The sequence below is a fragment of the Chelmon rostratus genome, chromosome 4 (genome assembly GCF_017976325.1).
Source record: "Chelmon rostratus isolate fCheRos1 chromosome 4, fCheRos1.pri, whole genome shotgun sequence".
Classification (NCBI taxonomy): domain Eukaryota; kingdom Metazoa; phylum Chordata; class Actinopteri; order Chaetodontiformes; family Chaetodontidae; genus Chelmon; species Chelmon rostratus.
In genome coordinates, this window is record NC_055661.1 from 19,140,876 (window position 1) to 19,156,950 (window position 16,075).

At 42.7% G+C, this 16,075-nt stretch overlaps 1 protein-coding gene across 1 annotated transcript in view; it reads left to right on the plus strand.

Annotated features, from left to right (window-relative positions):
- agbl4 (AGBL carboxypeptidase 4) overlaps positions 1–16,075 on the plus strand; it is a 268,049-nt gene that overhangs the window by 241,908 nt on the left and 10,066 nt on the right. The window contains exons 9-10 of the mRNA XM_041935474.1: positions 1,726–1,837; positions 14,412–14,564. Of these exons, the coding sequence (XP_041791408.1) occupies positions 1,726–1,837; positions 14,412–14,564 (265 nt within the window). The remainder of the gene's footprint in view (positions 1–1,725; positions 1,838–14,411; positions 14,565–16,075) is intronic.

Consider the following 16,075-nt stretch of genomic DNA (forward strand, 5'->3'; position numbering starts at 1 on the left):
AACACAATCATCAACTCACTCACAGAGTCTCTGTCTAGGTTCAAGGTGGCCTCATATTTCTGAAGAATGGTGGAGGTCTTGCATTTTCTGAGCCCACGTTGGAGGTTCCAAATCTAAAAAATGACCGCATGACTTGAGAGAGTCATATCTGACTTCACACTTTTCAGTTAAACCACTGAGTAAATTCATCTTGTCCCTGTCAGCATCAGCAATGTTTTTCCTGTGGCTGTCACCAGCAAGCAACCGTCCAATGGCTGCCATGAGTTCATCTCAAAGTTCTCCAATGGTCAACTTTTCCTTCTGAAACCTGTTGGATACGGCCTTCAAAATGTTGGCCAGGAAACATTGAACATTCTCTGCACAGCTATGCTGCAGGTCACTGTCATCAATTGTAGCCAGTTGCATTTGAATAGCTGGCAATCAACGCTTCATGCCTACATGCAGCCCGTCTGAGAGATTCAATTCTCTTCACATTTCTTCAGCACGGCAGTATTTTTTTTGCTTCACCTTTTTCTAAATAAAACTGCAGTAGTTTGACAACAAAGCAGTTAAATGTGTCACTGTAAGGATCCTTGCAATTAGAAGACCACAGTCACAGATGACACAGTCACAGGTTTTTCTGAAATACTTTTATTTTCCATCAAGTTGTGTATTACCTGGGGTTATATGTTTGCAGTGAATTGACATGGTTGTGCTGAGTGTTGTATTGACAGTATGTACAGGGTATATTGTATTCTGAATTCCTGCAGTGTATTTGTAATGCATATGCCATCTGATAGAAGCACCATGGATTTGAATTCTGTGTGGCTTAACAATGCTTTCTTGACTAATGCCATATCAATAGCATCATAGATTCAACCACAAACGCAGCCATAGCCAAACAATAACCATATCCACAACCTCAGCTACAGCCACCACAGCCTGGCAGAGCAGCTGCAGCTGTGGTGAGAGTCAGTCGATGTGTTCGGTCAGAGCTCGGTCTCTTGATAAGAATCATGAGAAAAAAATGCAAAGTGTCACATCATCTCTCCTTTCTGTAATATCTGCAGAGTATTTCCCTAAACTGTATTATAACTGGACTGGACCAACACACTGACTGTTCCTATGCCAAAAATAATGTGAGGGAACACAACACTTATTGTGAGGGAAAGCAAAAGCATTTCTGAAAACAAATTAAAACCATGATCTTTTGGGAGCTCCGTAACCTTTCTATCTATCTGTTGGATATATTTACTTAATGGCACTATGTGGAGTTCTTTTCAACAAACAAACAAACAAACAACATAAGTTAAAATTCATTGGGGCCTAATAAATGTGCTGAATGGATTTCCTTCCTCATGAAACACTTGGAGAGTGTGCTATATTTAACCTCTGCCATTTTATATGAGACACATAATTATGAATGTGAAGTTTATATGTTATAATGCCCTCAAAGAAGTAGTATTCATGCCATATGCACTACTTTCCAACAGTGCCACTACATAATGTGTCACATTTTATAGATGCAAAATATTGCATACACCTGTCAGCGATGAAGCAAAATGATCATGATTCATAAGTCTCAAATTTTGATTTACTGCTCTAGAGTAAACTACTGAGTATCTATATAGAGAACAGTGAGTGATTCCAAAACTCCAGAGGGGGGTACCTCTAATCATCTGTAATATTTTTCGTCAGGTATCATTTTCCATTAAAACTCCCCTCGCTGCGTGTGTGTTTGTACAGGTGTTCTCTGATGGGCTTCGACCTGAATCGCCACTGGCAGGATCCCTCTCCATGGGCTCACCCCACGCTGCACGCTGTCAAACAACTCATAGTGCAGATGAACCAAGACCCGGTGAGCGAGCATGCACAACACACACACACACACACACACACACGCACACACACTGATATGCACACTTCCTCCATACTGTGCTCCACATTTCTTCACCACAGTAATGTCTACTGGTCCCAAGTACAGTTTTCTGCCTCCCTGCTTGGTTCAGCATGTTCTTCCAATCTGTGTTTAGGGTGTGCGCACTGGGGAGCATGGATAGGCTAGTCAGCACCTCTAGAATGTCAGCTAGGCTCTCCTGGCCATTCAAAACATATTACTGAAGCAAGTCTCTAAGCTTTCAGTCTCTAACTCTACTGTAACTTTTTCCTTTTCCAGTTTTAGTCGCCCAGTCAGAGGAATGCTACACAGGCAGGCCAGGGATTTTTCTCTTTGTTCCCGATGTTAATTATAAGCAGAGCGGCAGGTTGGTGGGATTATTGAAGGTCAGTGTGTGTCCTGGGAATACTCTGCCCTTTTGTACACTCCTCTAATCCTGATAAGAGAGGGAGCGGGCTGGGGCGGGATGCAGGGCAGGCCAGAGATGGGGTGAGGCGCGGGGCTGGCATCGGGCAGATTAACCTTTTCCCCCGGCGCTGACACTCTGATCGATAGACTCTGTCATGGCAGGGTGATCCACTCATGCCTGTCATTCACACACGTACACAAACACACACGTGCTCATACTAAGTCTGAGCAACCAGACACATACACACACTAACACTTCATCGCACAACTGAAACTAGAATACTGCAAAGCACGGGCTAACTGGTGTTCGCAAATGAGTTTCCCCTCCCCGCATGGGTTTTTTTTTCTCTCTCAGATGCATACTTTACATACCATGTGGTTCCAAACCATGGGGTTGAGCACCTCTCAAGGGGTCAGGGGATGAATCTTAAGGGCAACGAGATGATTGCTGGTGTAGGAAATTTTTTCTACACTAAATTAGGTTTTTTCAGACTTTTCTTGTGAAATATTGTACAGTTTTTAGTAGAGATGACAAGTAGCTTTATATTAAGAGGCCAAAGAGGGAAAAAAAAGGCTGGGGACCACTGATACAGTATAGTTTCATTGCCAGCATATTAGCATATATTCAGTCTCATATTGAATTTATGCCAGATTTTTGGCCATATTGCTTAATAAAACAACTTAATCGCCTGCCACCACAGTGATTTTAGGTTCTCTGGCTGGGTAAGTGAAGTCCCCAGTCAACACAGTACTGGGCCATATGTTTCTTAAGTCCACTCCTGCTGGTCACATGCCTCCCATTCCCTCTCCTTCTCTGTTGATCGCCATCGCACCAGCACTTGTCCTCCTGTAGCCCCCCGTCTCCCTGATGATTGCCTTTAGTCTTGCAGAGTTAATTTGGAAGCTTGGGCAACCTCTCCTCTTCTGTCTCTCTCTCTTGCCACAGCCAGTTAATCCCATCAGACACACTACTCATGTCTGGGGCTCCCAGATGCCAGTTTCAATGCCAACTCTACAGCCAGGAGGCCCTGTGCTGCTGCCCTCCATTCATGCTCATCTCACACAGCGGGCATAGAGTCTAATGAGGCTACCAGGGTTGGAGGGCTCTGCTGGAGAACTCCATTAACAGGAGATCAGCCGCAGCAAGCAGAACAGTGGGACTAAGACAGCATGCAGTATGTTGCCCATTCACTAGCTGCTAACTCAGTGTGGCCATTTGTTTAAAAACTAGGGGACTGAGAGGATGCTGGAATCTGAGGTCATTATCAATTCTCAGGTAATTTAACTGTACCCTACAATTGTGCCTATAAATTAGAGCTTGCAAGCAAGAGGAAAGTAGTTCCGAGGAACCAGGAGTCCATAACAAAACCATGCAATGTTGATGATGACAGCCATGGAGCTAACAGGTGAGATCAGCAACACCTGCTCATAATTTATAGTAATTTTGTGCAGTCATAAAACATTCCTGATTGTACCTTTAACTAAGGAAAACCTTAGTTCATGTGTCAGGCATCTGCTCCAAAGTGTGGAGAACAGTTCCCTGAGATTCAGTGATTCACTCACATGGGTGGTTGGCAGGGGGCAGGGGGCCACAAGCTAGCTAATATACCTTTCATAGCAGCCCTGTTTTGTCATTCTACTGTTGTTGTTGTTTGCTGTTAACTTTGTAAAAGTGTATTAGGAATGCAGGTCTTGATGCTGACGCTTTAACAGGACAAATCCAGCAAATGTTTATGGTGTCTGTAGGCTGCAATAAATTGTAATGGTCTGTTCCCGATAAGCACAGTTAAATTTGTAAAAGCAGAGTTGAATTCTCTCAGTATAAGTAAATTCCAACCATGACCCTTACTTCAGAATGTAAAAACAGAATTTAACAGAAAATCGTGGTTTTAGCAGAAACCAGGATGTCAGGTTGTGTTTTTGACACATGTGCATCTCACACACACGAGAACTCATGCTGCCATGCTATTTGTGTGATTGTCTAGTAAAACTTAATAACAGCCATTCATTGTGTTGTCCACTGTATCCACTCAGTCATTCAAATATGTTCTTCTCTGTCAGTGTAAAGACCAAAAATGTTGCGTATGCTCTTGCCAATAAGTCATCGTATGTGGGCTGTTTAGTCTTTGTAAGTTTCAGTAGTGTTTAGATCTGCTCCCATCTTTAGTAAATCCAGTCTAGATTGTGAGAGCGAATTCATTTCAAGGTGCAGTGCAAATTTTCTTTGGGCCTTTATGTACATAAATCTGACCCTGGCTTTTTGTCAATCACTATGACTTCTTTACTACGTTAGATACCCACTATGGGTAAGGCATCATAATTCAAAGTCACATTGCCCTCCGTTGCACAAAGGAGCCCATTCAGTTTGAAACCCCATCAACCATTCTTGTGACAGACACCCCCGTCACTCCAAAGCGATTCTCCATCATTGTGAATTCAGCAGCACTCTCTTTCTGCTGGGAAAATAGCTTCCTTGTTCTGTTCAGGGCAATAACTTCTCAGACAAGTGCCATTTAAATCAAAGCTTGTAGCCAGAGCAATCTACGCTGCATTGGTGCTGATGGCTGAAAACTTTTATTCGACAAATATTTGTATACAGATTCAACAGTGCTGAGAACATTTGCATTCACTCGTGTTTATGCAAACACTGTCCTGAACAACAAATGATGTTTTAAAGTCAGTAACTTAAAGTCCCATCAGCCAGCTCGCTTGGAACGGTTATATTAATATATGAATACAGAAGATGTGCGTTTACAGTTTGACATCGAGGCTATAAATTCTTCACTCCTCACAACATACGCTTTGCATAAAGAGCGATATGATAACAAACATTCCACATTCAGAGGAAATGAAATCAAAGCCTACAGGTAATCATGGAGTGAAAGAGGAGAACACTGAACATGTGTTGGATGAGTAAAAAGTGAATTCAGCTAATAAATGCATAATTTTCTGCTGTTTCATTAATATTTGCTAAAAAGTGCCGTTGCTTTAGGAGATTATTTATGACTAAAAATGAAACTATACTATATTTATGACAAGTTTTGAAGATTTAAGAGGGAATCAATGGGCTTGATGGCGAGTTCCACTTCTAGGAGTTTGTTTGGTAGTGAGAGACAGGCTAATGCACTGTTGGTTTTTGCCTTGTCATGTGAAAGGGTCGACACTGCTACCAATCCCACTGAGAAATCAACACCCTGTCTTCAGTTCTGTGAAGCTTTTATCGTCAACTCATCTGCTGGCCTGCATGGTTGAATCCCGACACCTCTCACCAACCCCCTGATATACAACCAAGAGCTTTAGTTCTCACAAGCTGTTGACCTGTTGCCTCAAAATGACAATGAAGTTATTTCCTCAGATAAGTAAATTAAAATATTAAAGAGTGAGGCTACTGTCATTTTGCTTGCTTTGTTTTTGCACTTTATTATCAATAATTCTATTCTGTGTTGGTTTGACCCATCCATCCTCCCCACCTTCCTTCATATGCAGACTTTCTTGCTCTTTATACTACATCACCTGACTTCCTCCTTTGCTCCCGTCATATGCATCATAATGACCTACTTGCAAAGTCATATGCCATCGTTTTTGTGGCGAGGACAAGCTATCCCAGTGTTTCATCGTGTTTTTGACGCCTCGTCATCGTCTCGTTCTTGTCGAGGAAGAAAAGGTCATTGACGAACATATTTATTCATAGTTTTCATTAACAAAATGAACACTGTTCGAAGCCAACAATAAATTTATCTTGCAATCACTACAATTGTCCATTGCTGTAACTCAATCAGACCTCATGTTCAGGCACAAGCTCCGTTTACACCTCTTTGATAGGCGGAGATGCATAAACTGCACATGCTGTGTTGATCATAATGATGTAATATGACATGTCATTCACCAGTATGGCTCTTTGTTGTGTTTTTAACTGTTTCTGGACAACAGTGGAGTTCTATGGCAAGAGGCATCAGCTATATCAGGCTGTAGCTATAAGCACAATACTTGATAATAGGATAAAAACTTAAGATTTTTTTTGTGTTGTTAGGGCTGTTGTTTATAATAACATGTAAAATATGTTGTACCAGCCTCATTCTTCAAGCAACCTAAGAGAGCCAGGTGTTTTAGGAGTTAGTGGGACAGTTAAACTGAATATTGGGTTTATATTCATCAGGTGGAAGAAAGAGGACACCATAGAGATACCTTTGTATTACTGGGTTGACTGGTTGTGTAATAGGACAATGATTTGCTATCATTTCAGCCACAGGAGCCAATGGTGAGCTGAGCTGATCTGATCGTAAATCAGAGATCTGTCAGTAAGTTTGTTCCTCCAGAGGTCCAGAATGCTCACTGCAGCTTTAAAGTGATCTTGTGGATGTTATTCATATAATAAACACAATGTTAAATGTAAAGTTCAAGTTCAGTCGTTGAGTGATGAAGTATTTGCTCATAATCTGGCTCTGAACTTCTTCTACATAAATCTGAAGGCAACCTTGCTCAAGCTGTTTCATAAATTCCATCATTTACCATCTGCAGCTGAACATTGGTCAGCAGGGAAAATGGCTGAAAAAGGCAGTGATGCAAGGAGCTATAATCTGTTCCCAAGCTACCCTGTTGTTTGTTTTGAAAAGAAAGAAATGGAGAGTGAGGAAAAAAAGGAAAGGAGACCAAAGAAACAAATGGACCCATCTCCTTCCTAAAGCGTTGCTTTTCCAGCTCATTTATCAAAAGCAGAAGAGGAATTCTTTTTGATTGGCTGATTACCAGAAGCATTCATCACTGGCCGACATATCCCCACCAATTTGACACTGCCATTTTGGATAATTTGTTAAGGATGACAAAGAGGTCATTGTTGCCTTGGCTTCTTTTTGACCTTTTTAATATTAGAAAATTAATTTTCAATGTGAAACAAATGTATTAGGTCCTGTCATAGCACCTAGATGAATTTTGCACCTTGAAATCTTCCCTAATGCCCTCGTTCTGTGACTCCTACAGCCACCACACTGCACTTGCTTTCTGTCTCTGTTTCTTTGTTCAACGGTCAGATCCGCCTCATGTGTGAAGCTGAGGATCTGTGTGTGCTTGTGTGTGTGTTGCATGCATTTGTGTCTTTTTTCTCTGCCTCCCTGTCTCCCCTCTCCTCTCTGTATGTGCGTTGTCCTCTGGTGTCAGCCAACCATTTCTGATCCATTCGTGAGATTTACGGCCAATTTTACCCCATCATTCCTGTGTCGTTTCAATCCCTCCATCATCCCTCCCTTTATTCTCCCTCAGTTTGAAGCTGAATTGTCGACTTTTCACAGGAAGATACAGATGAAGCCCCCCCCCCCCCAACTCAGTTCTCAGGCTTTTACCTTATCTTAATTTTTTACATAACAGTTCAAATTATTTTTTCAATACTTCCCCTCTTCATCCTATTTGTCGTCTTTTCTTATCACCTCTTCTTGTCTGTACCTGTCACCCTCCTTCTCTCGTTCTCCTGGCAGGCCCTCCCGACAGATGTGTCAGCTTATGTGGCGCTAACAGGCCTGAAGCAGAGGGCTGCCTGCGCCCGTTCAGGCTGATTACAAGTCACCTCTGTGTTCATAAACAGACAAATACTGCCATCAATTTGAGAGCACAGTACAGACTGAGAGGGACAGGCGGAGGGAGGGGGGAGAAAGGGAGAGAGACGGAGACAGACGGAGGGAGAGTTCTGTGTCATTTACTCTTGTCCATGAAGCAGGTCATGCCATCTGCCATGTTCTGTCATTGCTACATCATTACAGGGTCACTGGCCATGGGCCCCCGTGACCTGAATTGGCCTCTCTAACTAATGAAATGTTTGTTAGAGTTTTACAGTGATAAGCAATCCGACGGTTTTTCTTTCCATCCTTTTTTGTGGGAAAGTTTGACTCAGTATGCATATTTGATGCTCACTCAGTTCTACATGTTCACACCATGTCACTGAATAGGCTCTTAGAAGTTACCTTGGAATTGAAACTTTGGCTAAATTCCTCTCCAATTGTCCAATCATAGTTTAGTAACCATAAATAGGTGTGGTAGGCCTGTCAAGCTTAGTTATATTCTATCAATATAATAAAAGTTGGAATGGAGGTGTCTTCTCCAAAAACCAAGAATGCAAGAGCAAAAGTGTAAGAAATTGATTAAATGGTGTTAGTCTGTTCTATGTTGCAGATGTTAGCACGTCCAGCTCACAAGCCGACTTCCTACCTTAATGTGACTAACCGATTCCAGTGTTACTTAAGGCCAGTGGCATTCATACTGCATTGTTTTGTAGGGTTGTCGGTTGTTCTTCCCAAAAGCCTTTTCACTTTTAACATTAGGTAAAACATATCATTTGAAAATATCAGTAATCAATAAAGCATAAATCTAACCTCTGTCTTGTCCATCTGTGTAGAGTCAGTTTAGCAGCCAAACAGTATTATGTTTGATGAACTAGCACTGCAGTGCAAGACCATGCTGTTTCTTTATTTCCTTGTCTTCTGTGTGAATCATCAGCTGCTGAGGATGCTGTCTTTTTGTAGCTTTAGCTTCAGTGTTTTAGTATGGTGTCATGTCATCAAATGCATATTCATAACGCCTTTACAGGGTTCTCCTTGAAATTAATTAGTTGTAAACATTCAAAAGTCAGGCATTGACAGTGCTTTAACCAACTTGTGAAGCTAACGTTAGCTGAATTAAAGCGCTGTCAGCCAGTGACCATGTTAACTAACTCGTGAAGCTAACCTTAGGTAAATTAAAGTGCTGTCAGCCAGTGACCACGTTAACTAACTCGTAAAGCCAACCTTAGGTAAATTATAGTGCTGTCAGCCAGTGACCACGCTAACTAACTTGTGAAGCTAGCGTTAGCTAAATTGAAGCGCTGTCAGCCAGTGACCACTTTAACCAACTCGTGAAGCTAGCTTTAGATAAATTAAAGTGCTGTCAGCCAGTGACCACTTTAACCAACTCGTGAAGCTAGCGTTAGCTAAATTGAAGCGCTGTCAGCCAGTGACCACTTTAACCAACTTGTGAAGCTAGCGTTAGCTAAATTAGCTAGCTAGCTTCAACTAATAAAATCTTATAGTGACAGTCCAACAGAATCAACAGTTGCCACTGTTGCGAGAAAATTCAAGTGCTACGTCTGCCCATGCTATCATAGCGAACTGTGCCAAAACTCAAAGTTTGACAGACATAGCAACAGTAACAGAGGGCGTGGGGCTTAGTGAATAGTCTATTTGCGTCCCTCCAGTCACAGGCCTGCCTTTCCAACCTCTAGGACATTGCGGCCCATTTCAAGGCCCAGTTGGATCTTGCACTTGGACAAAGCTGTCTCAATCCTCCCACAGGTATTGAAGGCAGTGTTTAAGTGTTGGATAATATGCATTACATGGTGAGCAAGTTCAACTTTCTTCTCTTGAACAAGCAGCAGTTTCCCTTCTCCTCAAAAGGTATACTGCTGATGCCAAGAGCTTTATTCAGGATCTTGTAATCCTGCTTCAATCAGCTCTTTTTCCTTTCCGTGTAAAGATAAGCCCGGCATTTACGGCCCTCACATCACCCCCCCGCACCCCGCTCTAATTAATATGCAGGAGATAAGTACTTGTCTGACAAAATTCATTCGTTTGACCTTCTAGGTTTTACACTAAACTGTTTGCGGCCGCTGCAAGTTCACCACAAGTTGAGAGTTCCCTGGAGTTTCTGCAGCGAGATGGGGCTTTTGTTTCTTTCTGAGAGGTTTAATTTGGACAGCTCGCTCTCCCCCTCTGTTTCTCTCTCTCACACTCTCAAATTGTCTTCTGACTTTCATTCGGCAGTCTCTGTTTCTTAATTGCCCCTAATTGCTTAATTACAATTTCAAATGAACAATTCTGGAGGTCAGAGCGGGTTGTTAATTGAAGCATCAATCACAGTGGTGAACCGTCTCAGTTTGATTGACAGGGCATTAACTCAGTATTGTAGTAAGCCTGGACATGACATTGTGTGGGCTTCATGGCTGTTACTACAACCACTGTTGTTCTTCTACTGTCCTTCACTTGATGCTGTAAAGGAGAAACCTTCTGGTTTGGAAACAAGGCAGGGGCAGATTTAAATTGAACTGAATTTGGCTTATGTCTTAACCTTCTACAAACAGGATGTGGCTTTTTTCTTTCCATGCATGTTCATTTGGGTGGGTGTCCTCCAGATAATCTACTTTACTTTCACTTCATGAGGATAAATATGTACCATATCAGGTGGTTTGGATGCTTTACTTATGAATGTGACTGACTCTGTGTTTGAACCTCATTGGACTGGGACACAGTTTTTCCTACACTTATGTGTAGGTCAAAAGTATATGGACACCACCATATATTTTTGGTCACATGCTGTTTTCAGGGTTTAGGCTAGGCACCTTAGTTCCAGCTGAGTGAATGCTTTATGCTGGAGCATGTGATTTTAGATCAATATTTAGTGTTCTTCCTGTTTCAACATGACAATGCCCCCCTGCACAAACCGAGGTCCATAGAAATGGTTTTCAAATGGGGCAGCAACTTATTGTTATTCTTATATTCCTCTGATTATTAACTTGATTAATCAATTCAACTTTTGGTCTATATAAAATACAGTGAAAAAGTGAAAAACTCCCATCACAATTTCTTAAAAACTTAATTAACATAATTGTTGCAGATTATTATTTTTCAGGGCAGTTGAGTAATTTTCTGCTTTATGTGTTTGTTTTAGTCTTAAACGCCTCGGTTTGTATGATATGGCAGCGCTAATGAGCCACAAAATCAATTCAAAATTCTTTGAACAAATTGTAGCTACATGTGACTGTGTGACTCCAATTTTTTTCCAGAGTTTTCATAATTGCTATACTACACCTTTCATTGCTTCAGTGTCTGAAATGTCAGACAATTATTTAAACAGGTGATCAAATAATAGCTGTAGATGCCAACTGAATAATCTATTATAACTGACCTGTTGTTTCTGCTCTATTATCCGAGTTTTGTGAGAAAAGACTCTACAGGCCTGCACTAAGCCCGGACCTCAACCCCATCAAACATTTGGCAAAATCAGTGTGTGACCCTGCAAATCCCTGCAGCCAAGGTCCAAAACCTCAAGAAAAGCTATTGCAGCAGCAGTGTAGTTTTTGTCCACACACTTTTGTCCATGTCTCTAGCTCCCAGTGATCTGTAGATTCTGAGTAATTGGTTAAAAACTGAGTTAATAAAGTAAGATTTAAATTAAAAAGATCCACTGAGGGATTCTATATAACCATGTAACAGCCAGTGAACCCCTCTGTTTTGCTCTGCTATCTGCCACTTTTGATCAGCCTCCTCCAATGCATCCACATATCTCCTCCTTCTTTTATCCCTCTCCCTCCGCCCAGCCTCCACCTCCTCCAGAGGGAGAGACCCAGGTGATTATTAGCCTGGTTTGCCTCATCTAGACCCTGGCTGGTTAGTTAGGGATCCTTCCACCCTCCTTCCTCTGCCTAATGGAGCTGGATCTACCTCTCTCACTATCTTCTTCTCTTTCTTAACTCCCCCACCTCCCTCCTTCTTCTCTGTTGCTCCATCTACCCTTCCCCTCTTTCTTTTCATCCCCTATCTAACTCCCCCTTTATGTCTCTCTATATATCTCTCCCTCTGCCTACGTCCCATCACCGCCGCTGCTCACTTGGCTGCATTTAGCTTTTTTCCCCTTCTTGCTCTGTTTTTTGTGTGTGTGTTTTGTTTTTCTGTTGTTTCTCCCTCCTTCCCTCCTCCCTCCCACTGTCCTCTTCTACCCCCCCTCCTCCCCCTCCTCCTCCTCCACCACCACCACCTTCTCCTGCTGCTGCTCCTCTCCTCTGGGGCTCCATCCATCAGGTTGTCGGGGGCTGCTAGCGGCTGACTCCCAGCCACCATATTTCACCGCCAGCCAGCCAAGCAGCTGACAGCACAGCCACTGCCAGGAAATTGCTTTGGCTGTGAGCGGAATTTCAAACACAGGCACACTGCGTCGCCCGGGCCGCCCAAGCACCGCTTTCCTCTCTCTCTCTCTTTCTCTCTCTCCCCTGTCAATCTCTCTACACCTCCTTACACACATCTCTATGTCTCTCCCTATCTCTCTCTGTCTCCCTCTTTTCCTCTCTCTCTGTGTTTGTCTTTATGTACTTATTTCCTCTCTTTGCACCCCCATCTCTATATGTTTTTCTGTTTGCTGTTCCCTGCCCCTCCGTCTTCTCACATGCACACACACACAGCCACAAACCCATATGCATCGTTTTCTCTCTTTGTCTCTTGTCCGTCTTTGTTGTTCCCTGTCTCTGCTCTCCCCCCCTCCTCTTCAGCTCCCACTATCTCTATCTCTCCCTCTCCTTCTCCATCCTCTCGTTCTTCCCTTCCTCTCCTCCTCTTTACGACCCACGGGGAACAAGGTGTGGCGCTGAATGTGTAATGAGCAGAGACAGAGGGAGGGATATAAAGAGGAGGAAGAAGAAAAGGGGAAGGATAAAAATCAGGAGAAGGAGAATGGAGTTATAAGATGGAGCGAGGAGGGAGAGAGGAAGGATGCTGCTCCTGAGTTAAGGGTTAAGAGGGGTGTGGGTGGGTGGATGTGAGGGGGGCTTGTGTTCCTGCCCTTGTCAGAACCAGTTTAAGACCATTGAAGTGAGGAGGGTTTTGCCAAGTGAGGTCACTTCTGCAGGTCTTCACATCCTGTCTGGTTCAGGCTTAAGGTTTAAGACTGGGCTTAAAGGAATGCAGTATCTTTTTTTTTTTTTAGAGCCTGGACGGTTTGATGGCATAAACAGCAAGATCATACATCAATTAAATGAATGCGCAAATCCGAGCAAGAGAAAAACGTAGCATCTCTTCCATTAGGTGGTTAAATTAATCTTAAATTACACTCAGTTTAATTGAACAGTTTCTTGTAGTTGTATACTTACAAAAGTTGCTCAACAACCTGAAAAAGGTGCATTGTTGAAATAGAATGTATGAGTTTTCATATTAATTTAGAGACATTCATTAAGGAGCAATCGGAGACTGTTTAATAATAGGTTGAATATTGATGTCATTGTCACATAATGGTGTATTTAGAGTAACTAGAACATAATTTACACTGATGCTCTTCCTGGTGCTGTCTCTCTGCCATCTTTCATCTGTTTTAATTGTTTCTAGCTGTGAGCAGCTCCACTATTTCTTTTGTGTGTTGCATGTTGAGGAGTAACAATGTCCATTCACAGCACACCCAAAAACGCTCAGTGTTCTCCAGGCACACTGACTCTACTGAACACATATTTGAGTATATAGTATGAAATTGTTAAAATATGTGTAGCTTCCAACCATCCTTGGTTGCACAGAGCGGTTTAATGGAATTCAAGCCCACTCCACGGTGTAAGTTTCATTTGTGTTACTTTGCATATGCATGTTAATGTCAAATCTCTCAAACTGCAAGCCTTTATGAGTATTTAATACCTGAAATGGTTGCTTCAGTCATCCAGGGCCGTGATGGTCCAGCGTCTAGACATGTTATATTCAGTATTGAGGGTAATAGTTAATAGGTAATAGAGAATAAGTCAAGTCAGTGAAAGTTCCCTATTTGTATGACAAGATAAACATCTGTGTGTTTGTGTCTGTGTGTGTGTGTTTAGATTGAGTGATAATGGAGTCGAGCAAGAGAAACAGATCTTATCAGATTCATTTTTACACAATGTACACTGGAGAGAAAAGACATTACACACTCAACATGAAGTCAGTATTAACCTGATAGATGCATATGGACTATGTGATGAATCTGTGACATCCACATTAGAGAGCTTATGTGTGTCTCCGCCCTAGAGTCATCCCTGCTCACTATCCATGTATGTGATGTAGGTGTGCCCTTCACAAGGACAGCCTGATTGAAGTTATGTGTGGATGGTTGGCTCCTTTCAGGTAGCAAACCTATTCTCAGCCCACAGTGTCTGGAGGGTTTGTAGTCGTCCCATGGGTGACAGCCTCACCCCAGCAGAGTCTCCCCAGAGCAGAGAAAGGCCTGCCCTTAATCCCAGTGGGTAAACGGGTGTAGACTGTTGCTCACACTGACAGAAAAACATCCCATCTTCCCCACTAACCTGCCGTTTTTTTTGTATCTTCTGTCTGTGTGTGTCTCTCTGTTTCTCTGCCCCTCTGTTCTGTTCCCTCTCTTCCTCCATCAGAGAGTTAGTTTGGAGTTCTACATTGATGTCCATGCCCACTCCACCATGCTGAATGGCTTTATGTACGGCAATGTATTCGAGGACGAGGAGCGCGTCCAGAGACAGGCTGTCTTCCCCAGACTGCTGTGCCAAAATGCACCAGACTTCTCCTTTGTAAGTCACACAAAAAAACACACACACAAACACACCAGAGAAGCAGGTTTAGGAGCTGAATTTAACCAGCTTTAATCCCAGGACTAGGTCAGATAGAGAACCTGAAATAGTCAATAATCATAGTTCAGCAACGCACTTAATTGCTGCCTGCTGCACTCTTAGCGGCACACAGCTGAAGACCTTGATTGCACCGAGCACCTCGCAGGTGTAAATGTGTGTAACTGCATGGATTTGAAGCGAGGTGTTGATTGAAGTAAAACACCTGCTTAGGTGGTTTTAGGTAAGGGAAAATATACACGACTGCATGTATGTATTAATTAGCAATACTCTGTGCACCCAGCTTACATATGAATATAACCACTTGTGCACACACACACACACGGGCATTGAATTATATGTGTGCAGAAGAAAGCGACATGTTCCAGCTGTGCACAAAGAGCCTCACCTTGACCACAAAAGAGAGGTGGTGAGGACAGTAAGGGGAGTGTAAAAGATGAGAGGGTCAAGCTTGAAGAAACCCTGACAAATCAGATCAGTTGATTAATAGCTGGATACAGAATGATTAAAATACTAGAATGTATTTTAAAAGGCATGAATTATGTAAAAAAGTACTGCAGAAATTCAGTATTAGTACTTTCTGTTTGCCAAAGCAGCAGCAGTGGTAGCATAAGTCCTATGCTAAGCATAAGTAGCTTAAGTTTGCCAGACCATTTGTATGAACATTTATGCTGTGTGAATGTGCAGAACAGAAATAGCAAACACTGTATAGGTCATGACGAAGCACAGGACTGTAAAAGTAGGCCAGGATATTTTGTGTGAGCGTTGCAGGTGTTCTGCTAAAGCACCTTCTTTGGTGACTGAAACTGGGTTTATCAGGACTGTGTAGGTTGAGGGAGGAGGGCGAGGGGAAAACCAAGGAAAGAAATGAAAGTATTGGAATTGAATGGCAGACAAAAGCACAGCACATGTGGGAGAAAACATCCATTGAATGACCGTGAAGCTCCTCCACCCAGCCACACATGCATAACCTTATGACACCTTTTCATACAGGTACATTATCCACCAAACCATTTCCTCTCAGCCCTGTGCCACTTCCACTGACCTTCGTTTTCACACAGACGGTGACATTTCATAGCAGAGCCACTTACACACATCATAAAGAATAACCTTTATTGCCCATTGACACTTAGTGCCAACCTCAATACAGGGACAAGCCAGACAGACGGATGTTCACCCACACATGTATGGAAATGTCACTGATTGTCAGTGTCTATATGGTATGCAGTGTTACAGAGGACGAGTAAAACGCTATTTCAGGAGAATTTATCTCTCTCCCTCTCTCACTCTCCGTCTGTATTGCTTGTGACAGCTGGCCCAGGGGTCATCTCCCTCACTGTGCTTTTGTCCCTCTGCCCATTCAGCACTACCTAAAGCCCAGTGCAGCCGCAGCAGCAGCACAACACAATCATGGCGAAGTCCCACTGGTGGCCGCCAAGTCTGCATTTCAGCAA